The sequence below is a fragment of the Manacus vitellinus genome, unplaced genomic scaffold (assembly GCF_001715985.3).
Source record: "Manacus vitellinus isolate BGI_N305 unplaced genomic scaffold, ASM171598v3 scaffold_12_pilon, whole genome shotgun sequence".
In the NCBI taxonomy this organism is placed as follows: domain Eukaryota; kingdom Metazoa; phylum Chordata; class Aves; order Passeriformes; family Pipridae; genus Manacus; species Manacus vitellinus.
In genome coordinates, this window is record NW_021938949.1 from 7,728,107 (window position 1) to 7,754,001 (window position 25,895).

At 40.1% G+C, this 25,895-nt stretch overlaps 1 protein-coding gene across 1 annotated transcript in view; it reads left to right on the forward strand.

The window, feature by feature from the left end:
* The window catches only part of MAD1L1 (mitotic arrest deficient 1 like 1), a 351,231-nt gene that overhangs the window by 20,013 nt on the left and 305,323 nt on the right, over window positions 1-25,895 (forward strand). The window contains exon 9 of the mRNA XM_029957937.1: window positions 16,267-16,353. Coding sequence (XP_029813797.1) covers window positions 16,267-16,353 — 87 coding nt within the window. The remainder of the gene's footprint in view (window positions 1-16,266; window positions 16,354-25,895) is intronic.

The window sequence follows — 25,895 nt, forward strand, 5'->3', positions numbered from 1 at the left end:
TGCAGGGAGTAATGGGCGACTATTGCAGGAACCATTTTCTGGCACAAGTTGTTCCTGTTGGAATTGCTTTTGAATTCTCATTACGTGTTTAAATTCATTTCCAGAGATACTCTGAAATGAACAATGTAGTGAAAGGGAAGATCAATCTTTTGGGTAGGAAGGAATATGAAATTCTGGATTTTCTTGAGTTATTCCCTGCTGACCAAGTTGATTTATTTTCTGTTTCAATGAATCGATCATCCTCTTGCTGTGACACACATCAAGCTCTTCAGTAATGGCTTGAAATCCTGCTAACTTTTCTACAGAGGATAGTATTAGGGTGTCTGGCTTTGACTGAGAATATGTTCAGTATCAGTATCCTCAGTTAGAGGAGTCAGCTGTTCATCAGTTAGCTTGGACAGGGCTCCTTCACAGCTCTGCTATTGCCTGCCTTCAGAAGATGATGCTTTGACCTAGTTATGAATTTTGTTTTCCTCAGTTTTGCTAGTGTGTTTGAAACTAACATTTCCGACTCTGTGCTCTTTGTATTCCCAGGGATAAAGCTTTGTGGCTTCAGGTGGTTTTCTGCAAATGTAGCAGCCAAGGTTGATGGCATCAAGCCTATTTTGTGACAAGCCTTTCATTTAGGCCTGATGGTTTCCAGGGTGACTTTGGCAAAGACATCACCTGCCTTCTGGAGAGCTGGCCCACTTGTCAAGGTCACACAACACCTATTGGCTCACCTGTCTGCAAGTAGCTGGCAAGGGGAAATGCAATTGGCACTTTGTAATAACTGATATATTTGCAAGGCTGGTAGAGAGGAAGAGTGAAAAAGTGGTCTGAATTAGGGTTTTTTTCTAATTGGGTAGACATAGGTCTTGGAAATGTGTGTGCTCCTGTCTTTGTGGCTTATGGCAGCTGCTAAAGATAAACATGCTGTTTCTCAGTGTCTTTTGACTATAGTTAGATAGTTAAATAGCTTTTTTCCCTTTTTTTATTCATCTGGTTTTTGTATCCTGTTCTGTTATTTTCAGTGTCCAGGTCAGTAGAGTTTCATAGAACCATAGAATATCAGGTTGGCAGGGACCTTGAAGATCCCCTGGTTCAGCCTTTCATGGCAAAAACCTGGTCTGCACAAGATGGCCCAGCACCCTGTCAAGCTGAACCTTAACAGTGTCCAGTATTGGGGGAAACTTTAAGTAAACCCTTTGCTGTAGAGTCAGACATTCTGTTTTGAGGTTTTGGGATGTATATTAATGAAGTATTTGCCAGAAGTGACTTCCATGGTGTGCTGTTAGTAACTAAGTGTCAGACACATCTGGTAATACACATTGTTAAAATAACTGCATTTTTGTGTCTAAGGTTGTAAGGGTTGCAAAATAAAAATCTGCCCCTTCAGAACTGAACCATCATAAGGACAGTTAACAAAGTTTTAGCATCTGTGGCAGTCCATGGCATTTGTCAGGGAGAATGGGATGCTTTTGGTATTAATTTTGGATTCAGTTCTATGGTGGGATTAAATGACTACATGGAATTTGATGGAATTGTATCTGACAAGAATCTTGCTGACAGCCTCCAATTGTACCTGGGTTGTCATAGTTTGAAGGAGCTGTCTCTCACTAGGTTGTTTCTCACTGTTTTCTGTGCTTGGTAATTTGGAATTGTTAGGTTTGTATATGCTGTCCCCTGCATTTTCCTCCCCTTGCTGTGCCAGGGGAGTGCAGGGTCTTAGCTGAAAGGAGAAGGAAATAACTACCTTCTCCTCCACACACTGCTGCGTTTGTCAGAGGCAGCTTGAGGGCTCAGGTTGTCCTGCTGTTGTGGAAGAGCTGCAATTCTCTTCTCTCTGAACAATAAGCTTTGTATCTGTTTGTACAGTAATGAACTGCTTTTGTTTCCTTCAGGAACGTGCTCCGCTGTCTGGAGCGTTTCCATTTACAGACAACCCTTGCCAAATTAATTTTATTTAATTATCTCCCAGGGCTAAGCTTGAATACATTTTGTGTTAAATTCACCGTTTCTCCCTCTTCTGAACGAAATGGACTTAATATCCTTGTTAAAATCTGATTAAAACTAAAATTGAGTTTTTTGAAGTCTGATTATCCCATGAAATGGAATTTTTAAACCTAATTATGAATGGATTTGCATACATTCTTAGCACCATTGAAAAGAAAGTTGAAATAAATTTATTAATGAAATCTTCTGCTGTCTCTTTGGGCCATGGCGATTGCTGGAGACTGAGGGAGGAGGAAGGAAGGCGAGAATGAAAACTCTCCCTCTTTTGATATATTCCCTCTTCCCCCTCAATTAATTCCAGAGCTGGTTTGACCCTGTCTCATTTTTATGCCTCTCTGCCACACAGCCCAATTTAGGTAATTGACGGCCTTTCAGAGGGTAACTACACAGTTGAGCTGGTTTCATGTATTTAAAGCCTTTGTGCTTTCTGAAGAGAGGATGTGGGGAGGCAACATTTGCTTCAGCTATTTTGTTCTTCTTCTCTTTCCTGAGGTGGCCCTGACACCAAATCAATAGGCAGCTCTCCTTTCTCCTTTCTGAGAAGTATATTGGAGCATTTATTTTATACCCGATAAAAAATGGATAGTTTTTCAGACTGTGGTGAACGCGTGAGTGGGATTTGTGATTTTTTTTTTTTTTTAATGTAGTTCTCTGGGTTTGCAGCAAAAAGTTTCTTTGTAGGATACATTCGAATCTCTCACTGCTGTAATTGTGCCCATCCCTTCAGGATTTTGGGAGTCCTCTTTGGGAAATGGAGTGCCTGCTGTCTGCTTGTCTGACCTCAGCTCTTTGAAGCCAGTGCAGAGGGCAGCAGGATGCCCGTGCAGGGAGGTGTTGTGGCAGTTCAGAAATCCTGGTCTTGATACATGGCTCTGCAAAGAGTAAATACTCACCATGTGGCCAAGTGTTCTGTAAGCATTTGCAAAGTTACTTTCAAGCAGAGAGACTTGTTTTCCACGTGCCTTTGTGCTTTCATTTTAATCCCGTCTTTGCTCAGGTTAAGTACTAAACATACTGGTGGTATCAAATTCTACAAGAAATGTGAAATTCTGGCACTGTTTCTCTGTGATGCTTCTGAGGTGAGGAGTCTTAGGAGAGAAGCTGTGGCTCAGCAGAGGAAGGAGAGTTGAGCTGAGATTGGAGAATGCTTTTAGCTGGCATGTGCTCAGCCAAATGGGTGAAGCAAATTAAAAATTTTCTTGGTATGTAACAGGAAAACTTGAATTCAGACAAGCTTTGGAGGAAAGTAGCTGACTGAGGTAACTCTGTACCAGGGACTTAAAATTATTTTATGGTTTTAATGAAACTGTGGCTTTCATCTGTGCTTCCCAAAACTATTGTCCACAGATGCGTTTAGTGTCACACTTACTGTGTAAACAGGACTCCCTCTACACTTGGGTTTTAAATGCTTTGCAGTATCCTCCCAGTCAAACTCAAGTGGAATCTGAAGAGTTAAGATTATCTGAAGCACCTTTTCCTCAGTTGTGGAGCTGTTGTACAAAACTGCAGTCACAGTAGCAGTGAGCCGAATCTGAAAGCTGCAGATCCTGGAGAAGCCAGGAGAAGATCTCCAGGAGGGTAGAAGTTTTGAAGGCTTCTGGAAGACTGATTTTTAATTCTTTCATTGTGTTCTGGTTGGTTCTGTACCATCCATTCACCAAAGGAAAAGCAACTGTTTGTGGGTAGTCCTGCATCACAGAGCATGATGAAATAAGATCTTGAAGGTAAATGTGAATGCAAGGAAGGATGTGAAGGTGGAGTGAAAAAGGGATGTTTTGTTTCTTTTAACTGAGAGAAAAGAAGCTCTTCTGGGGATACATTTCAAATTGTGACATCTAATTTATCATGTAATCTTATCAATACCTTCCTGGTAGCTTCAAGTATTAATAGTGACCAAAGCTTGATGATAGCAGCAAGTCAGGGTGGTGTCCAAGTGCCTGTGACACCAGTGCAGTCACTGGAGCCTGTGGCAAAGACACAGGGAAGCCATAATTGCCTTTGACTGCTCTGAACTGGTTGCTGGAGGAGGCAGCTGAGCTGAGCAGGGGTTTTTGAGAGTGAGCTGGCAAAAGAGGAGTGATTATTGAAATGCCACTGTTTACATCTTTAATGCAATTACACTTTAGCAGTTCCGCTTTCTGTGAAGAAGTCTTAAATTCTCCTTCTGTCTCCTTCAGCCATGAATTATTCATTCCTTATGGATGATGGTGATTGAGGTTTGGTTTTCACAGGCAGGTTTATTATGCCCACTTAGCTCTAACTGCTTCGGCACTCTCCAAGACTCAGTTATTTTCCCAGCATTTGTCCTTAATGTTTATCGTTCTTCTTGATGTTAAAACTTTTGGAGTATTAATTCAACTGTAGTTGTGGGAATGAGAGTCTGAGAGGATGGAGTGAGTTGCTTTTTTTTTTTTGTTATTGTGTGTGGTGTTTTTTTTTTTTTTGTGGGAAGCATAAGAAGAGCTTTTATTTAGATCTGTGGTAATTGCTAAGTCTGAGGGCAACTGTTGTATTATCACCATGTGTCAAAGAACTTGAATATGAGACACTTCATGTGTGGCTTGGGAGATTTGCATGTTAAGGAAATAAAGCAGAATTTCAAAATGAGGTGGGATTGATGTGCTCTTCCCTTGAGGGAGAGTGGTTCTGAGGGCTGGTGAGATTGGGATTTTGTATGGTCTCTTTGTAACACAGGAGTGCCACCACCTCTGTAAAAACAGTGACACTCTGGGCTCTTCTGTTCTGACAACTTGTGTCATCTGGTTTGAACTGGGACTGCAGCGTTGAGGTCTTGGTGTGTCTCATGTTAGTAGAGGCCTAGAGCTGATGTGCTAATGGGCTTCCATAAAACTTTGGGTTTGAAATGTTATTTGTCCTTCACTTTGAATATTAAATTTTTAGAAACTTTCCAAAAAAAAAAAAAAAAAAGAAGTATGAGAGAGAATTACTGCATTTGTTTAAAGTTCTGAAAGCTTTTTTTAGCTAAACAGTTCAAAGAGCGCATCTCACTAATCAGAGGAATATTTTTGCGTCCCCGGGGTGGTCACAGTGTTTTAATTGGAACTCGGGCTTCTTTGAAGTCCTTTTTAATCCTCCCTGAGCTGGGGGAGAGGGTTTGAAGACAGCTCTGTAAATCTGAAATTTCTTTGGTTTATTTACATGTGTCTGGGGACGTGTGTAATTCGGTTTCCTGGAGTGAAGTTCACTTGCCAGCTCATGGACAGCTGAGTGGGAAATGTGCTTCTTTAAGTGGGGAGGCCTGAGACAGAGGCTGGGGGTTCTGGATAGTGAGCTCAGGTTCTCCTGGATTTGTTAAAACCAGGAATTGAGCAACAACCTCCAAATGGGAAATGAACTCAGTGGGAAGCAATGTAGCAGCCAAATGTGAGGCTAAACTAAGCAAAAAGCTAGGATTTAAACTCATGTTTTAGGATTAACTAATTAGTATGGCATTCAAAAATGGTGTTGCATACTGATATTTGCCTGCTTTAACACTGAGGAAACTGAAGATTTAGGAGACAGTGCTTAGGGTTGATAGCTTTAACCATCTATTAAATCAGCATGGGGTTTAATTTTCTTACACTGGAGTTGGATTAGAGGGTTTTGGGTGTCTCTAGCCAGATTGCTTAGTCTTTGTGCCTCAATGTCTAAAATTCAGACCTTGTTTTGGTCTGGTTTATAGAGGAATCTAGTGTTACCTCAGGTGTATTATGCACTTGATGTATCTACCATGAAAGGAGCCCCAGTGGCAGCTGATGCCTTTTGTGCCATCTTAATACAAATACCTTGTAGGAATCTGTGGCTACTGACAGCACAAGCATTTTCCTGAGGCGTTTTCTGCTTTATTTGTTCTGCTATTGATTTTCATGATAAATGTAATCATTTATCAGCCATGCGTTTTCTGTACTTCAGTAAGCTTTTTAACCTCTCACACTTGCTGGAACTTGGATGTTTTATGTTTTGCTTCTGGCAGAGGTGAGACGTGCTGTGAAAAGCTTTGAAATCTTTGATTGAGTTTGGATAGTTTTTAATTAATTGAAGCAACAGGCTTAACCTCAATTTTCTGTCTGAAAGAATAACTTAGTATTCCAGTTGAACATAGAAGCAGTATGCTTTTCATTCTTTCTAAAATTGTTATCATAAATTTACCTGCGACTGATGTTATTGGCTTGATATTAAAAGAAACAAACAGCCACAGTTAAAATAACTTCTGCTGTAACTTGAAGTTGCAGTTTAAAGTGGCCGTTCCTGCCGTGAGATTGAAGAGCTGTGTGATTGTAATCAGAAGTAAATAAGAATAATATATGGGATGTCAAATCACTTTATATAAAAGTAGTTGAAAATATGGTCTAAACTCTCCCAAGGACCTGTAGCCAGCCATTAATACTGTTTCCTCTTGCTCAAGATTAGGGGTTTTATGTTACTGCTGGCTAATATTTTCAGTTGATAAGGGTCTGGGAAAACAACGTGATCAATAAAGGTGTTGAAAAGAACACAAGAACTTCGGTAAATTAATATTCTGCAAGTATTATCTCAGACAGGTGTCAAAAGAACAAGACAATCAATTTAGTGCTATCTGTAAAATTGTCAAGTGTGTGTACATTGTGAGTACCTGGCCTTGGTTACAGTTTGAGCTCTCTTGTCAGACAGGAGCCCCAGCTATCTGGAAAAATGATGTCTCTGTGTTAGTAATTTCCATGTGGGTACCATTTATGCCAGAAGGGTGTGTTGGATCCATGTGAATGGTATTTGTTTTTAGTTTTTGGAGGATTTTTGTGTCTTGTCCCTGTGTCCCACTCCTTCCTTGAGAAGCAGCTGATGATGTCTGTTCTAGGCTGGTCCAAGTGTCTTCAAATGTCTTGAGAGTGACCTCATGGAATGGAACCAGCAGAGGTTCAGTAAAATTATATCAGTATTACTAACTTAGACTGTTTATTTGCATAAATATTGTTGCCTAATTTGAAAGCTAAGGAGATAAATATTTACTTCAGATCCTTACATTGTAACCAGCCATCCCTGCTGGCCCTCAGCTTGGTGAGGAGCAAATCTCTGAATGAGGTTTTATTCATTGACATGAATGTTAGAAATAGAAGTTTCTGCCTGATCTTCTGCAAGTTTCATTTATTACCTTTATTTTTTTGGCTGTTAGGATGCTTTCCCAGCTTTGTGTAATCCCAGGAATTGGCCTGGAATAGTTTTCAAGATTTCTAATGATCCTCTGTTGAATATCTCTTTGTAAGATACCACATATGTCTGTTCAGAGTTTGTTTCCAGTGAGCTTATCTTTCTATTTCAGTCTGTGGTTTTCAGATATGAAGTTTTTGTGTATTACCATTTACAACTATCCAAATGACTTGAAAATCTTACAGTTCTAACCCACATGGTTAGAATTAATAATTGGTATTCTACTGTGATTCTGTTCTTTAGATTCATTTGATTTCAACCCCGCTCCCCCTCGTGGCCCCCCCTATTCACACTGTCCTCCCTGCCTGGCCCCAGATTGCCACAATGATTGTTCCAACTCCACTGACAAATGGAAACTATAGGAAAAACAACCCTACTTATGACTCCCTAAGAGAAGTTTTTATTCATTTCATGGTGTTATTTTTCCCTTTAGCTGTTGTTTTTTTCTTCAAATTAAGTTCATGATTGGGAAAAACACTTAAAATAGGTTTTGCTGCTGCTGCAGTAAAATGAAACATTACATTATTAAATGTGTTTACATTTTGTGCTTGAAGTCTTAAGGGCAATAGGTATGAAATTGTATGCCACAATAATTTCCTTTCAACATCATCATTAATATATAATTACATTCACTAAATTGCAAATTGAGGAAAAACATTTGCTTCTCTAATTGTAAAGATTGTGCTGATATCTCTGTTAGTGTGAGAGCAGTAACAGCCATTTTTAAAATCCTTTTTGATCATTTCCAACTTCACTACTTCTGTGCTACTGCTGGTAAATACTTGAAAGCTGCTTTAGAAGTTTGTGTGGTTCTTTTTCTTTTTTTTTTTTCCTTTCAATCTCTGATCTCTTGAGTTTAAGACCTTAAGAACTCTTTGTTTTCTTATATTGTAAAAACATAGGACACAGAGTATTTCATAGCTTTGCAGATACACTCCATGTTTCTTGAGTTGTATGTTAAATGCCTTCTTGTTGCCTTATAAACTGTTTCATTTTATCCGAGTTTAAGCCAAATTCAAATTTTGTGTTACAGCATGATTGAAATATGTGGACTATCTCTCCCTTTTATCTTGCTTTTCCCATGGGATGAGGCATAGCAAGGCAGGCTGCAGGAAGGAATTGATCTTTTCTGTGTCATAATACCAAAAAGATTGGTTTTTTTGGTTTTGCCTGAGGAGAAAGTCAAGAACAGGGCATGGCAACGTGTGCCATGCTAAGCATAAATAAGAGTTTTAGAGTCACCACTCTTTTTATTTTATTTTCATTCCATATTTATGCTAGAAATCATTAGCTTTTGTGCCAAAAAAACCCAGAGTGGCAGCTGAGTGGAAAGCCAAGCATGTTTTGCTCTGGTTGTACCCTGTGGTCAGCCTTGTACTGTAATGTGGAACAGCAGAGCAATTAAAGGACATCCCTGTGGGCTAACAGCAGTACAAATGGAGCTTGTGTGGGGATATACTTGTCATTAAGAAGAGCTCAAGATAATTTATTGTTTTTTTCTAGTTAACTCTCTGTTTTCCCTTCTTCCACGTGTACACTCTCTGGTGTAGTACCTTCTGTTTAAAGCCTAGGTTGGATTTGACTCTCAATGAAGTCTAGTCTTGGCAGTGCTCAAATAAATCTGTGAAAGGTAGCATAGAATCTATTCATCCACCCCAAGCCCCAAAATAGTGACTTGATGGTGAATCTCTTGCAACACAGGCAGCAACACTGACTTCTGCCCACTTTGAGAGCCAGACTGACAGTTCCCATGTCCCACTCTTGAGCCCCTGTGGCTGATGATACCTGACTCCTGGAGCCCTGGAAGCTCAAGGAGAGCTCATATTTTGATGAGAAGAGAGCTGAGACAGGTAACAGCTCCTTGGTGAAAGGGGGAGTTCCTGCAAGATGGAGTATGGAATGGGGGAAAACCTGGATGGGATTTTATCTGGAGTACAGAATGGGGGAAAACCCAAACTGGATTTTGGCCAGAGTATGGAATGGGGGAAAACCTGGATGGGATTTTATTTGGAGTATGGAATAGGGGTAAACCCGGACTAGATTTCCCAGTTAAAAAAAAAAATTAATAAAAAAATGGAGAATTGGACTTGATGACCTCAGAGGTCCTTTCCAACCCAGCTGATTCTATGATTTTATGATTCAGACCTTCAGTGGCAGAAAATGAAAGCCAGTGGTGGCTGCTTTAGTGGCAGCAAGCAGTTGGATTTACTCTTCTGGTCTCACCAAATTGCACCAGGGTAAGAGAAGCCTGGAAGTCTACACTGATGGTTTGTGAGCTGGACCCCTTTCTGAAAGGCAGCTCTCTCTGTGTACACAGTGCAACCATGTGCTCTGATACTTTTCAGTCAAACTAAAGAAAATTAGGCATTGGAATAAATTGCCCAGGGAGGTCTCTGGAAGTGTTCAATGGGTATCTGGCTCTGGCACTTGGGGATGTGGTTTAGAGATGATTTAAGTCGTGCTGGGTTGATGGTTGGACTGGATGGTATTGAAGGTCTCTTCCAACCTTGATGGTTCTGTGAAAATTGTTTTTGTTTCATCACGACCTCCCAAAGCTCTAAATTACATGTCATGTGGTTGAGCATGCAATGGCCTGACTTCTGTGTGAAGACTGAAAAGAACTCAAAAGCTGACTATTTTTATCTTCCAAATCAGCAGGGCTGGCACTACTGTGTATACATTCCCTCTGCTTGAGGGCTATTGAAGCCTTTCACTTGTGAGGTTCCGTTCCACTGTGCAATGTGTGTGCTCTGTGGTTTGTTCTGTGCTTGCTCTTAGAACAGTGGTAGGGATGAGAAAGAGGTTTGGACTGTTGAAATGTCTGCCAAATGATTAAATTTTTTTTCAGAAGTAAGGTTAATGTTATCTCCTTGAACCCCTAATTGTGTCTTTAAAGTAGAAGTGAAACTTAAAAATGAGTTGTTATGATGCCATATCCTTAACTTTGGGAGGAAAAAACCTTTCTTCATTAAAATCCAAAAAACTCTATGAACTGGAATCTAAGACAGTTTTCTTCTTTTTTTTTTTCTTCCCTCTTCAAATTATGGCTTGATTGAATTAATTGCTAATTTTGCAGTTGCTTCAAAAGAGACGTATCAATTGTCTTTAGAATTGTCAAGACACTTATGAACACTTAAAATGTTTTCTTACAAATAAGTTGTTCTTCTGCTTCAAGTGGTTAATGGGGACATTTGCTTTGGTAAAAGGCAATTGGATTTGTTGATTCTATCTGTACACAAATAAGAGTTTTCTAAATGAAGGGAACCTCAGAGGCTGAGATTGTTTATTGCTTTCACTTACACTTCAGATTTCCTCTGTTTACTTTGTACATAAAACATTAAGCAGGCACTTTACTGGAGAAACAGTCTCCAGTATACCTTTGAATGACTAAAGATATGTGACTGCTCTTCAAAACATTTTAATCGGTGGGACAGAGCACTAAATGTGCCCTAATTGCCTAGAAATGTTGAGAAATTGTTTCTGTGACTAATGTGTGTAGGAGATTCTGGACCACATGGATTGGTTAATGTAGTCAGCAATGGAAAGGGAGGATAAAGGTGTGGAGATACGAACAAACAAGTGTAACTACCTGGACTGGAGCTTGAAGGGGCTTTTTTTCTACAGGGGAAATGCTGTTGTGAAACTTAACTCTCAGAACTTCCAGGCTGGGACACCAGATTTTAGTGGCAATGTTTTCCTCTGGTCTGGTGGAGGAGAGCTAAGGAATGCTCCCAGGGAGGTGATGCATATTTTGAGGAGAAAGGGATGTTAAGCAATTTGTAGCTTTCTCATGCAAACTTGGAGTTAATACAAACAAATTAAACTGAATGACTCCGTGTTGCTGTATCCTGGGAAGTCTGGATGTGCTGTTGTGATTATTGTTATTTGCTGAACTTTCTTGAAGGGTGAGTCCTCCCAGGAACTGAGCTGCCTTTGGACTTGGTGAAGCTTCAGAAATAAACAGGAGTCCTGTAAACTAGAGATAAAGGAGTTAAAGCAGTAGTGGAGCTCAAATATACAAAAAGGATGTTTGAGACTCACTTCAGACATAAGGGAAAAGACTATTACAGACACTATTACAGGCCTTTCTAATCATACAGAAATATTTAAAACAACTAAACTCCCTTTCCAGAAATCTTCTGTTGTTGTCATGTTATCATTCTGTGTTTTGTTCTTCAGATGCTGTTGTTTTCCTGCCTGGGAAGAAGATTAAATTATTTTTTAAAAGCAGAAAAGGTTCTTCTTCAGGAGAGGAGAATTTCAGAATCTGTTTATGTTTCTTATACATAATACAAAAAAAGATAAGGAACAAAATAAATATTTTATACTTTTAGGAGATTGCCTTTATAAAAACAAACCAAACCCCACAAAAAACCCTGGAAATTGTTTTTCATTGAAAAGAACTAAACAGATGTGGCCTCTCTTTCTGTGCCTGATTCTCTTAACAAGCAGTTCAATAAAGACTTCTGTCTCTGGTCTTTATCTGTTTATTGTGCTGAAGTGTAAAACCTAAAATACTGTGCCAAAAATCTGGTAATGTTCCATTTCAATTTAATGTGACTTAGTCCAGACAACCAAATCTGTCATTGAATATTCATACTGAGTTAAAACTATAAAGAGAAATGTTAATCCAGCAAACTTCCAAAAATAAGTTATTCTGAGTAATTTGGTGTTATAAATGTGATATTAGTTTGGTAGTTTGAATGAAATTTAATTAAAGGAAAAAGCATTGAAAAACAGTTCTCCAGACACCGTTGACCAAGTACCTGTTTTTCTCTTTAGTTTTGCTTTTGTCTTGCACTTCCCTAGTTAAAATTTAATGTTGATCTCTAGCTACAATGAAACCTCTCCATTTGCTGTGCATTTTGAAACATTTTATAGAAGCAACAAGAAGTTGACATTCTAATAAATTATAAATTAAAAATTTTTTTCTTTTACATTTTCATCTGCTTCCTGAGTCTTAGTTTAATGTTACTTCAGCAGCTAATTCTCAGTGTGTCACTGTCATGGTTCATACTGAAATGGTAATAGATCCTTAACTAAGAACAGGGCTTTCCTCCAAATCCAGGGAAATGTCAGTTATGTGCATTTAAAAACAAGGCATAAAAAATAGCAAAAGCTGTTTTCCTTGTTAAAAAATGTACCAGTGGGCCCTGAAAGTCATTGTATGACTTGGTTGGACATCTCATTAAGTTAATTTTTCCCTTCACTGGAACAGTTTTAGGTTTTTATCATTTTTAAATTGCTCCTTTTCAAACTACATGTGCTCCAAAGGAAGGCAGAGAGCTTTGGTTAACAGCAGTGTTGTGCCTCTCCTGCCTTACTGTGCTCTAAGCTATGCTGGACTAATTTTCTTGTTTAGGGCTAAAAAAAAAGCACCTTGTTTCCAAATTAGACTTAAATTCACCTGTTTGGTCTTTTGATTCTTGCTTAAATGCTATTGCAGAAGGAAGTGGGGTCTGGGGATGGGATGGTGGGACAGAAGAAGAACACTGTAGCTTTTGGCTCATTGTGCCTTACCCAGGAGAAAGGATCTGAAGTCAGTGATTTCTTCTGCACCTGCAGTTTGGAAGCCACTTTGTCACTTGTTCACGTTGTCTTTATGTTTACAAAGCAGGTGACTCAGTTGTAGTGACACACTGCTCTCAGTCAGACCATCCTGTATGTCCCTTCACAGCATTTTGCATGGCTGATGCAGACCAGATGTGGGGGTTTTTGTGGTTCCAGGGGCTCCATCATTCCTTGGGAAAGGAAGCTGCCTGCAGCTTTGCAGGGCAAACAGTGACAATGCTCAGCTTTGTAGGAAGGAGTTCTGGGTCTGTTCCTGTCAGGAGAGGGTTTCAAACTTCCCTCAAGGAGCCGTGGTGATTTCAGTGGTGTTGGTAAGCTGTGTTTTAGGATGCTCTTAAAGCAGATTTCTTGGCTTTCTAATACTGGTTTTAATATCAGCTGTTCCATAGGGAATGGAGGGAGCTTAGCAAAAATGATATACATCAGACAAGGCTCTCAAGGCTAGAACATGTTACTGTGCGTTGGGATGCTGACAAATGTCTCTTTTTACTTGGCATTGTTTTCAGAAACTTGTGAAACTGGTTACAGCTGGTTGGTGTTTGCAGTGCTTTGGGATTGGACCAATTCTCTTCAAATTGAAAGCTCTGATTTAATATTAGTGTGCGTGCAGTGTCATTCCTCTACTTGTAACTGTGGAAATTTGGCTTTTGCCAAACTGTTGGTGACCAGGGTAGGATGTAGACCTCAGAAACAGGCTTTGAAACCTTCCAGTAAAGGTATTTGACAGCAGAGTGCATGCAAGGGGTGTGTCTGTCTCTGATCACCTGACATGATTTAGCACTATAGAAAGTGACCTTTTCTTTGGAGGGGGTTAATACCCATTGCCTTTGTTTTCTCTTATATATCTTTGCTGCTCCACTTAAAAAAAATAAAATAATGGAAGGTATCTAATGCCAATAAAACATTTTCCAGAATTAAATATAACCTTAAGCTGCCAATTGCTGGAACTGAGATTGGAAGCTGATTGTTGGTTTGAATGGCCAAACAGATGAGGATGATTGTTTTTTATTGGAAATCGGTCAGGAGCTCTCATTACTAGAAATCTGTGGCTTTTATAGTCCTGTCTCATTTTACTATTGGATTAATTTCAGTTCCCTGTCTCAGTCCTAATACACAATGGTATGAATTTCTGAGAAAATGAGTAAAAAATTGAGGCAAATACATTTTTTTGCACGTTAGAAAAAGAGAAATCTGTGCTGTTATTTTATTGATGCAGGGACCAAACACTGGTGTGGGGGACTGGCACTCAACATAGCCAGAGAGATGCCCAATACTAACTATCCTTGTGGTAAATTCTGCTATATTTGGGTGAATTATGAGAGGTTTAGAACTGCGTTTTTCAGAGCCTTGTTGTCTTGGCATTACGTTGTCCAAAAATTGTTCCTGTTGAAATTGGTGTATCTGCTTAGAGCTTCTCTTTGCCAAACAGACTAAGCGTGCCCAGTCCATTTCTGTCTGGTGTTTTCTCTCTCTTTCTCTTTTTTTGCTTGTGAAAGATGGTGAAGTGGAAAGGGAAAACATACTTTGTAATTTTTTTCACATCAGAATTAATACCAAGTTCCCTTTATCCTTATCTCTAGAATTTTTAGTTAGAAAGTACTGTGAAAAGAGAACATCTACCTAATTAATGAGGAAAAAGTCTGAGTCAGAGATCCATTTCCTGCAAATAGAACCCATGTTGAAATCACATTGTAGTTTTACAGATTGCTCTTATAGGATTTTTGTTGTTAGAGCAGTGTTAGATTTGAACTCTTCAGAGCTGAGAGTCCCAGAAACCAGCAGTGTTTTGCTGTTGCTCCTGGATTATGTGGAGATGTGACTTCTGTCAGACTGAGTTGAATTAGTTCTCTGGTGCTCTGATGCTCAGCCATCAGATACCCTCAGTAAAGAGCTGGGGAACTGCTCAAGTTGAGGATCCTTTCAGGCTCAGCTGCAGGACTTTGAAGTGTTATTTAGTGCTGCAACACATTTGAAAACCCAGGTGCATGTTGGCTTAAAATTGACTTATCACTTCTACCAGAATTTGAATTTTAGATGTTTTAGCCAAGCCATCTCCAGGTTGTGTCTTGGTTTCCTCTCATAGTTTCCTTGGCCATTGAGTGTGATGTCTTTGAAGAATAGTTTCATCCTGTTCTGACTGGTTTCTTTGCTGCAATGGGAGAACATGTCCATCTGTTTTATTGTATATTGACTGTTAAGACTTGGACGTAACACAAATTGTATTAGAGCCCTCAAAATTGTCTACTGAGGAAGGATACAGTGTGTGCAGTTCTGAAAGTGAAATGCAGGAACTTTTCAATTGGAACTGCCAGAATTGAATCCTATCTGCATCAACTCAGTGTTTAACTAATTTTCATTTGACTGGAAGTGCCAGATCATAAAAGAGAAAAAGTGATACCTTTTCTGATGTGTATAGTTGGCTGAAAAGTGTTATCAGAGAAATTAGTTCTAGATTCAGTCAGAATCCCAATGGTCAAGCTAGAGGCACCTCTCCCTGCTCAGTTTTTGGAGTAGCAGGGGCCTTATTCTAGTGCTGTATTTGAATAAAGTAAAATCTAACCAGGCCTAATTTCAGCTGCCAGCAAGAGTGAAACCTTGACTTGCATCTTGGGGACCACAACAAATTGTGTTTCTATAGATTTCGCTGCTGCAAAACTGCCTTTCCACTCTCTCCCCGTGAAAAACCCTTTCAAGGTTTGGGTCACTTTTCTCCTTTGTGGGTGGTGCATCTTGTGGAGCAAAAGGATGCATGTACCTGGTACATACAGGGATACCCTTTCCAGCTTCCTTTCCTTTGGGGAAGTGTGATATAGATGCTTCTCTTTTGGAATGGGAAAACCTTTCTGATGACTCAAGACAAAAATCTTTTCCTAATTTTTATAAGCTGCCTTCATTTAGAGTGACTTAAAGAGAGGCCTCTGAAAGAACAGTTTCCTTCTACAGAGACTGCTGGTGTGGTGTCTGGGATTGTCAGACCTTTAAGAATTTGTCATTGGATTTGATGAAAAAATAAACCTATTCCTGACAACTGTAAATCTATAGAAATCTTTGATGTTATGGACAAGGGAAGGTTGTCAGTGATACTTGAAGTGTTACCTAGAACTCTGGAGTGTTACCCCCCATGGCTCTGGAGTTACGATGTGTATGAAGGACCCTGAAGTCAGCACACTGGTAACTGTGTGACAACCCTGCTTTGAGTCACCTGTCATGTACCTGAACCTCTACACTCTGAGTGTGTTCAGCAGTAGCCAGAGTTGTTGAATTGTACAGTTTGTATTTACATTTATTTCCTCCTTTTATTACCCTCATAATATGAATCCTTTGATGGCTTTAATAACATAGGATTTTGTGTGAGCCAGGCAGGATGCAGCTCTGTGTTGTTCTAAGGGACTGCAGCAAGTCTGGCCCTGGGATATTGCCTTGGCTGCCTTTGGTGAGACCTGTTTTATGGTTATGTACGGAATGTAGTTTTTTAACCAATGATTTGTTAAAAAATTCCTGTTTTGTTTTAATTAGGACACCTGATGATCTCTCGAGGCAAATTGTGGCCCTGCAGCAACGGGAGCTTGCACTGAAAGAGCAGAACTCCACCTTCATGAACAGGTGAGTGATACCAGTGGTGGATGCTGATGGCAAAACTGCTGTAATAAAGCACTTAGAAAGGAAACAAGGACTGCAAACTGAGAGACCAGCTCTTTAGATTTCCTTGATCTTCCATGGAGCCTTCTGTGCTGTCTTCTTTCTCATGCTGATTTGGAGCTTTTTGCTTATTTAAATCCTTCAGGGGAAAAAAAAGATGAAGAACTGTGAGTGGATACAGTGGAGAGTTATTCGAGCTTTATGTTATGAACTGAAGTGTTTGCAAGGGGAAATGAGTTGCTTTCCCAGACCTTTTCATCTGAAAAGGGAATGTCACAGCAAATTGTGCAAAGTAGCCACCTGGGAATGGGAAAGGGAGTAAGGGCTCTGAGGACTGTGAAATGAGTTGTGAAAGGACCAGTTTGTAGAGATGCTGGCTGAAAAGGATGTTTGCAGTTTTGGTGGCAGAGTAGTGCAAGCCTTTGGGAGGAGCAGTCTGTTTATGGAGTGAGATATATATTTGAAATATGAGGGTGTTTAAGCCATTGCCCTGGTGTGGGAGTGAATATCTAATGGGAAAATGAATTTGTCTGCCAGAGCTTAACTTTCCAGCCTGCACTGGTTACACAGCCTTGCTGAACACAGCTCCTTAGTGTGACACGAAGTGCTTCTCTCCCTCAGCAGGCATATTCTTGCTTCCCTCACCGTTTATTTCCTCACATTAGGAACCTTCTGTCTGTTTTTGTTAAAAGCAATACCCCTGCCTTTCAAAAAGGCTCTGGACTGTTTGCATTGCAGGGCTGTAACTGCCTTGTCTAAGCAACAGGAGTGTGGAGAATTTCAGCCTTTGGTGTAAAGGTGTTGAATGTAAAGCAGTCACAGACTGTGACTGAGCACAGGACGAGCACACTTAGCTTGACGTGGGCAGCATTTGCTAATGTTTCTCCTGAGGTACATTTTGGTTCAAGAGATGATTGTCTGTTGGGCTCTGCCTTGCTAATGATGGGCAGGATTCAAGCTGGGTGTTAAAAGCTTTGGTTGTGCTGCTGCTGTTAATGAAACTGTTTAGTCAGTTGTAAAATGGTTATCTGGGTGTAAATTCCCACCAGCGAGCCAGCCAAATTGGTTTGCGGTTTTTTTGCTGAGAAGTTTACAGTGGGGGGGAAAAAAGAATCTCACCAGTATAAACCACACATTTCTTATAATAAAAATAAACCAAGAAAACCCTCAAACCCACAGTTGATTAAATGATCAAATAAAATGATCAATAAAATGGTAGTGTTTGAGTTACAGATTTGGGTTGTTATTTTTTTTTAAGCTGCTTTTCACAGCCTCTCAGAGAAGTGCTTTTTCTAAATTTATTAATGGCCAAGGGGAATCATCTGTTGAAAAAGCAGCTTCTTGGTAGTGTCTGTTCATCTAGATGTAATCATGCCAATTTAGTTTAAAAATAAAAACACGATTAGAATTACTTTTTGATTTCAAGTTAAATGGGCTGTAAAGCCTGCTTAAATTAAAATTGTAACATTTTCCTGATGCAATGCTGTGTGTCATTTCTGAAACTGGTAATTTTGACTTTCTTCTGTCACATACTTTATTCTGCCGTAAAAGGTAGGCAATAAGATACATTTTTAAAAACCTTTCATTACAGATGATTTGAAAGTTCCCAGGAGAAGGTTTTGAGTCTTTGGAAATAAAGCCTCGTTAAGGAAGAAAACCTTATTTTCTTCTTTCCCTGAATCTTTTCCAGATTTAGCTGATGGTCTTCTCTTTTATTTGTTTCATAATTGTGTTCAGGATTGTCTGTGTGTTGCAATAACTTAATATGTGGTCGTGCCTCCCTCTAGTGATGGAGCCCAGCACTTATTCAGCTTTCTATTGTTGGTGGGTTTTTTTTTCAGCTACAAGTTCTTTTGCCCTTAGTTGAAATATGTTGTCTTCAGTGCTGATAGTGCAATGTTTGATTTATAAAGTCGGTGGCTGTGTGTGTATAGAGCAATGTGCAGTACAAACACCAAATATTATTGCCTGCCTTAAAGTCTTGGATTAGTTTTCTCCATTAAAATTAATGGTTTGGTAGATGCTTAAGAAAACATCATCAGATGGCATCTAAATTTATTTTTATGGCAATGAAGTGGAGAATCTCAGCTAGTCCTGGCTTACCTGTTGCTACAGTGCAAAATTCAGTTTAGTAGAGGAGGTTTCAGTGTGAAGTTAGAGACAATTGATTATATGACCCTCTTCCCTAAATGGCTGATCACCAAGCTTTTAAACACAGGCAGAAGAGTGCCTGGAAGGTAATTTTTTTGCAAGCTGATTATTCTTTGTCTCAGTCTTTACACTGCAATGAGCTTGTTTTTTATTCTTAGTAATGGTACCTTTCCAACACCCTTCAGTGACTGTGATAGACGCTTGCCAGCTACTATTTGTCTCACAACCTGACAAACAGTCTCCAGTTTCTTTTCAATAACAGGAGATGCTCAGGGGCAAAGCAGGAACAGTTAATTGTTAATGTAGGGGCATATGAGCAGGAAGTGACATCAGAAAACAAAGGAGGCGTGGGAAAGGTACCACAGGGGAATAATTTGCTATGTAAGGTGCCATCCATTTCTGTAGAACTGGAGACAGATCTAGCTCAACTAGTGCCCCTTAGCTGATCTAAAATGGGGAGTTATGGTTAATACACACACAATAACAACCTTTTCCAAATGGCATATGGCTTTGCTAAACAGAGAAAATTTATTTTATCTGAATTTTCCATCCTTCACCTGCTTTCCATTTATTACTGTGCGTTTTTTAGAGCCAGTGTTTGTGTTACTGAAAAGGCCCTGGAGATCATCCCACCACAAAGAGGCAACACCATTACAAACCCACCTTTTGCATTGGTATTTGCTTGCAGTGCAATCTGTGTTTTGTGTAGCCTGTGCAGTTGCCAATGTCTCAAGGCCTCCCAGAGATCAAATGATGATGCATATCCCATTTGCTCCATCACCCACCTTGGGTGCTTTTAGACACGGAACCGCAGCACTGAATTTCCTGAACCACAGGTTGAAATCAATTTCTTTTAACAGTGGTTGTTTACATGTTTGAGTTGCACAGACTCCCTCGGAGCTTGCTATTTTTCCTGGGGCAGAAAACCTTCCTGTGGTGCCAGCATGGGGAAAGAGGAGAGGATCCCTTTAGCAATGAACACGTAAGCACCAACTCACTTCTCTTGGCAACTTCAGGATCTCTGAGTAATGGAGCTGAAAGTGCCATTAATCGTGTGTGATGGACTCTCACTGCTGGTTTGGAGTGTGTTGCTGGAAGTCTTATAAATAGAGTAAATTATACTTGCAGCAGCAGGAGGAAGTATCCTGGAGCTTTTTAACTGCAGAACAAAGATAGCAATCCAAAGGTTCAAAAGCTCAAAAGAAGATTGCCCAGGGTCACTTTGATAGCACCAAGTGTGTCTGCTCTGCTGTTTAGGAAAAAGTGATGAAAGGAAGGTGTTTAATTAGCAGGTCAAGTTAACCATGCAGCCACCATTAGTTAAAGCACATTTTCCCCCCTGACTGTGAATGCTGTAGGCATTGTGCACTGAAATGTGTTGATGGTTGTAGTTTATAATATGAAAAGTCGGCCAAGTGGTTCATAAGCTTTTGTCTTATGGAAAAATGATGTAGTAGTTGCACTGTTTGTTTTTTTTTAAAGTGAGAAAAGCTGCATATTTCTTTTGCATGATTTCTAGCTGCATATTTGGAGTCTCTGGAGATATTTTCTAAAAAAATCCTGGCAGAGTATTCTAGAATTTGAGACATAGGGGGAAACTTCCCTTCTCATCAGCATTGTCCTGTGAGGTGTTAATTTGAAGGAATGAGGCTGCTTACAGCTCAAGCTTTGCTGCAGTTCAGAAAGACAGGCTGTGAAAATTGACTTCTTTGGTTACTTGTGGTACCTCCCAGAATGATCATCTCTACTTTTCCTCTTGTTGTCCAAATGCAGTATTGACTTCGGGCCTTGAGATGTCTTTTGGAAAGTCAAATACAAGGAAAGACGTAGGTGAAGTTGGTTCAGGACAGGATGAAGGGCACAAAGGAAAATGGAAGAGCAGTAAATCTTTCGTTCTGGTGTTGAGATCCTGAAGCTGATGGCTTATTCCCATCAGCTGCTGTCAGAGAGCCAGCCATGTGTTTTGACATATTGTTTCATGTGGGAAAAGGGACATACAGAATGTGTTTGAAAAAGTATTTTCCTACTTCAGGTGCTCAGAGTTGTGTTTAAAGTCATGGTTGTTTACCACTTTTACTCATATAAATCGTGTTAAACTGATTTGCCCAAAGAACCTGCTCTGTGTGTTGCTGCTTAAAATGAAATAAACCCCAAAACCACTGAAGACTGGGGAATGTAGATTGCAAACTGAAAAGAAAATGCTTTTAGGTTGGGCAGCAGGGTTTGTTTAAAAAAACAATGGGTGAGTGATGATAAGCCCAGAGCCTTCCATCTCCATAAGGGCTGTTAGCTCAGAAGTGTTGTAAATCTATTGCCCATCTTCTCTTTTCCTTGGATGTCCCAAGGTGTGTCAGTCACAAAAACAAATAGGGCCTGTGAGACTTCTTCCCCTAATCTTCTGGAAAGTTGGACAGAAGTTTAATTACAGTGAAATGTCTTTTATCTGACAGAGGGAGAAGTGCTAGCTTTTTAATAGGCTTTATGAGTTATTTTGTGATCAAAAGAAGCACTTAATGTCTAATACAGGGCGAGGTAGGGAAGTCTTTTCCCTTCCTTTGTTCATCTATATGGCACGTTGCACCTTGATTTATATGTGGAGGTGTCTGTGTACCTAATACCAGACAAATGTTTATTCACAGTGCTTCAGGGCAATATTAACTGCTGGCAGGTTCTGCATTCATTTACAGAGTGAGGTTATGAAGAAATGACTGTAGGTATTGCTTTTTTGTTCTCCAAAATGGATCTTTCCTTCACTTTTATAGCAGAAGGTACTTGGTAGTGTCCCATTAAGTGACCAATCTACATATTCAAACAGTAAGCTTCTAGAGCAACATCTGGTTATTCATGGCTCTAATTGGGTAGATACAAAGCTTTTCTAATTTTTTTCTATCATATAGTTAGCAGAAAATGGGAAGGCAAAAAATAATTTAACCAAGACATTGACTTATGCTTCCAATTCAAAAAACATGGGATTTTGCCCAGACCTTTGCTTTTCATGATTGTGCCATTTTTAGTCTGATTTCCTGAGGAAGTGAAGCTTATTACTGTGCTTTGTGCGTGTATGTAGATGAGATTGTCTGTGCCTACCCTACACTTTTGAACTTGCAAGTTGTGTTCTGACAAGTTTGGCAGATGGTAGAGGTCTCAAAAATAATAAATTTCAGCAAGTTTAGGGAAATCAGATCTTCATCTCCTGGGGAGACATCCTGAGGTCATGTCCTGTTTGGGATCAGAGCCCTGCAAGCAAACAGACCCTCCTAAATTTCACATTGTCAGTGAGGCTCCTTTGAAGACCAGGCCTCATTGGCCACCTTGAGCCTGGCACTCAGGGAACCCTGTTCTGGTACCCTGGTAGCATCACAATCCATAATTCCTGCTATGCCATGCTTTCCAAAGGCTTGTGGCATTTGATAATACCATGGCAACGTTGTTGGCATCGTTTTCATGCTTTTCATGTTTTGTATCATTTTGATGTGAGAAACAGAAGTCTACTTGAGTCAATAGTCACCTTTGGAGAGAGAAACCCATAGGAAACCAGGCAATTTTGGTTCTGGAGCTCATGGAACTACTCTTTCTGTTTAAAAGAAAATATATAGGGAAAGCCTAAAAAGCTGCCTAGAGGGGACAGACATAATGGTAACTGTACCATCTTCTCAGCCTGGAGCTCTGTGGAAGCTGTGTAGTGCAAAATCAGTACAAATATTAATACTTGGTTCCTTACCTTTTATTTGACTGTGCTTCTGGGAGAACATTCAAGGACAATCTGTGAAGTGCCTCTGTTCAGTGCTCTGATCACTTCTAATGATTAAAAAAATGTTAGAAATTGTTTAACTCTGTTCTTAATAGTTCTTGTTCCAATGTTTGTGATTGACCCCGGGCGTTGCTGTCAACATCCCTGGTGCCTGTGCATCTCTTTATTACTAGAGTAAACAATAGCTTTTATTTGTTAATGCTCACCTGGAGATGCTGATTCAGCATTCCCTTGGTAGCAGTGTGCATTATTCACCAGAAAAATGTGTAAAAATAAACAGTTTGCTAGGAAGCACAGACTGTTCCTGGTGGTGTGTTGTACAGCAGACACTGTGTTTCAACACGGAGCTGCACTGTAAAAGTTAGGGAAGGAGAAGCCAGCCTTGCATCTCTTCTGTGCATGACTCACATCTGCACTATAAATCTTTCACTTCTGTGAGATTAAAATTCCTAAAAATTCTAGCTGGCTGAAATAGATGTATCTTAATACTAGTCAGGAGTTCTCAGAAACCACAACGAATATTTAGAATTATTGAAGTAATTAGAAGTCAAAACTTATTATCTATTTTCATTATTCTTATTCTTTCCTTCTTAGCAGAGGGATGCTATGATCAAATTAATGATTTACAGGAGGCTGATGGGCAAAGGAAGAGTGCTCCACATCGGTGGTATATTTGTGATATGAATACAAAGGGAGGAATTGTAATCTCAGCTGTGCAGCAGGCAGCAGTACAAAAATATTCTACTTTGAAACCAATAGTATTATGTAAAACCATATATTCAGCCTATTGCCAAGCTTTGTGTAGAGCTCTGGGAATTGTAGTGCTTTAAGATTTCCTGTTCTTAGGGATTTGTCTTTTATTGCCTCTGCAGCATGGCAGTATGCCTTGAAAAACTGGATGTGAGTTGGAAAGAGGAGGGCCTGTCAGTTTGGCAATATCTTGAGGAATCAGTCTTGAAGTCACCAGGATGGTTCCATGCCCCAAGTAGATGAATGTAGCCCAAGAAGTCTTGACTTAATTTCTGGAGCAGCTTTGTGTTCACCTGGGTTGTGCTGAGTCACTTCATACAGTGACTGAGTGTCTCACGTTCTCACAGCAGATCCAAAGACCACAGGAATGAAAACAAACACCTCTGCTCATCTGTCCTGCCTAGTCTGCACCTCATGATTTTTAAGGCAGATAAAACACATTAATTCCTATCTATCAAGAATTTTTTTGTTTCCTTGTCCCCCAAAAGCATGTGTTACACGTCGGTTTCTTCCCCTTTAGTATCTTAAAATGATATTCCTGGCCATGGCTCCTGAACTGTTGAAGTGTTTCATGAGAAACTGTCAACAGTCAAACAAGTCTGTGTATAAGTTTTTTTCCTCTTAATTTGTAATGCTGGAACTGCAATATAGCTTTCCTGAGCAGCCATGGGAAGCCAGAGGAGGATTGGTGGCAGAATGCAGAATGAATTTTCATTTACCTGAACACCTCCTGTAGTTGCTCTAATAACAGGCATGTTGAAGACTATGGATTTTTCTAAAGTATTTTAGGATACTGTTTATATTGTTTATTTTAAGCAGATTGATGGGGACAGGCAAAATACACTGAGACATTTTACCAAGGTAAATGTGAATTCTCTAGGATTTTGTAACTGCTGTGAAATGGTGTCAGTTCAAATACTGCACAGAATAAGGTTATGTCTGAAAAATAGATTGTCTGGCCTGGGATGTCTCAATCAGTTGATCATATCTGCACGTACACTTTGTTCAGCTCCATAACTAATCACCTCTCTAACAATTTCTCATCTGGATCACATCATCTCTACTGCCTGCCACTTTCAGCCTGCTCTTATTGGTATTTTCATTATGTGTTTTCATTTTAATATTCTTCATGGCTGCTTGCATGCACATGTGAATGTAGAGAGTGAAATACTGTATATATATCACTGGTGGTGGTTATAAATATTCTCCTACTGTCAAAGTTTTATCATCTGTACAAAAGACATACTGCTTTGAAAGTTTAATAAAGAAGTAAGCTGCTTGTCTTTTTTAGCTGTGTAAGGCAAAAAAAAACTTGTCATAAATTGCAGTCAACCCCCCTCCCAAAAAGCAGCTTTCTCATGCTGCTCTGAAAGTTAAATGACTAATGTGCATAATTTATTTGAGCATCTGTGCTAAAAACTTGCATACCAAGTTTTAGTTCAATGTGATCAACAATGGCGAAAATTAGGATTTATCATGGAAATGCTGACGGATGTGAACATGTGTAGGCTAAACCGGTGCCTGACAAACCTTCTTATTGTGCAATGCTAATGGTGAAACACATTTTTTTTTTTTCTGCTGTAATTGCATTTCCCCCCCGGCTGCTTAATTTTCTCCTTTTCAAATTCGGTAGTTTTAGCTGCACTTCATATTTGGATTTCTGCTTTTTCTGGAGTCTGCACAAAACCTCCTAAGTTGTCTTGTGATATTTCTAAGCATAAGATACCCTGAGCTGCCTGGGTGAGCGAGGGGAGCGTTGGCATCCTGAGCTAGGGCTGGTGCTTTGCAGTAACGAGCTCAGAACAGGAGATGGTGCCGGCAGCCTTGGCAGCTGCTCTGGCTTCCCTCCCCTCCTCCTCCACCTTCTCTGCCTTGCACAGCCAGGGTGTTGTCACCAGGATTATAAATTCTGGAGCCAATTAGCTAAAAAATGTTACAAGTGAAAGGAAAGAAAGAAGCTGTAGAACATCTTGATGTGAATGTGCCTCTCTCAGAAACTCTTTCTATGGAGAGCTCAGATCACAGAATCACAGAGTGGTTTGGGTTGGAAGGGACCTTAAAGACCATTTCGTTCCAACTCCCTGCCACAGGTAAGGATGCCATTTACTGGACCGGGTTGCTCAGGGTCCCATCCTTCCTGGTCTTGAACACCTCCTGGCATGGGATATCCACAACCTCTCTGGGAAACCTGTGCCAGGGCCTCACCACCCTCTGAGTAAGGAATTTCTTCCTAGTGACTGACCTAAGCCTGCCCTCTGTCAGTTTGAAACCACTGCCCCTTGTCCTGTCACTGTCTGCCTGTATAAAAAGTCCATCTCCCTCCTTTTTATAAACCCCTTTAGGCACTTGAGGACCACAATAAGGTCTCCCTGGAGCTGTCTATTCTCCAGGCTGCACAACCCCAGCTCTCTCAGCCTGTCTTCCTAAGAGGAGCCTCCTGGCATCTTCATGGCCCAGTTGTGACCTTTTACTACAGCTCTGGTGTGGCTTTTGGTGCAGCATCAGACACTTTTGAGGCATCTGGTTAAGGAAGGAGAAGCTGGTTTGGAGGAGTCAAGCAAAGGGAAAACAGCACAGGGCCTTCTTAAGAAATTTGGCTTATAAACAAGGTCTTCTGTTAAACATTGGAAAGATCCTGAGGGTTTGTGCCTTGCTAGTGCTTCCTCCTTTCTCTGTCTTTATCCACAAGATTTCCTAAATTCCCAAATTCAGACTGATTGCTTAGTTCCTGCATGAGCGTCACAGAAGGGAAATGTGTTTATAGTCAGTTCCTCTCCCAGTCTCTCTTTGAAACAGTATTTGGTGTGGATTTGGGCAGCAGTAGTTCAGCCATGCCCTGTTGCTTAGAAGAAAT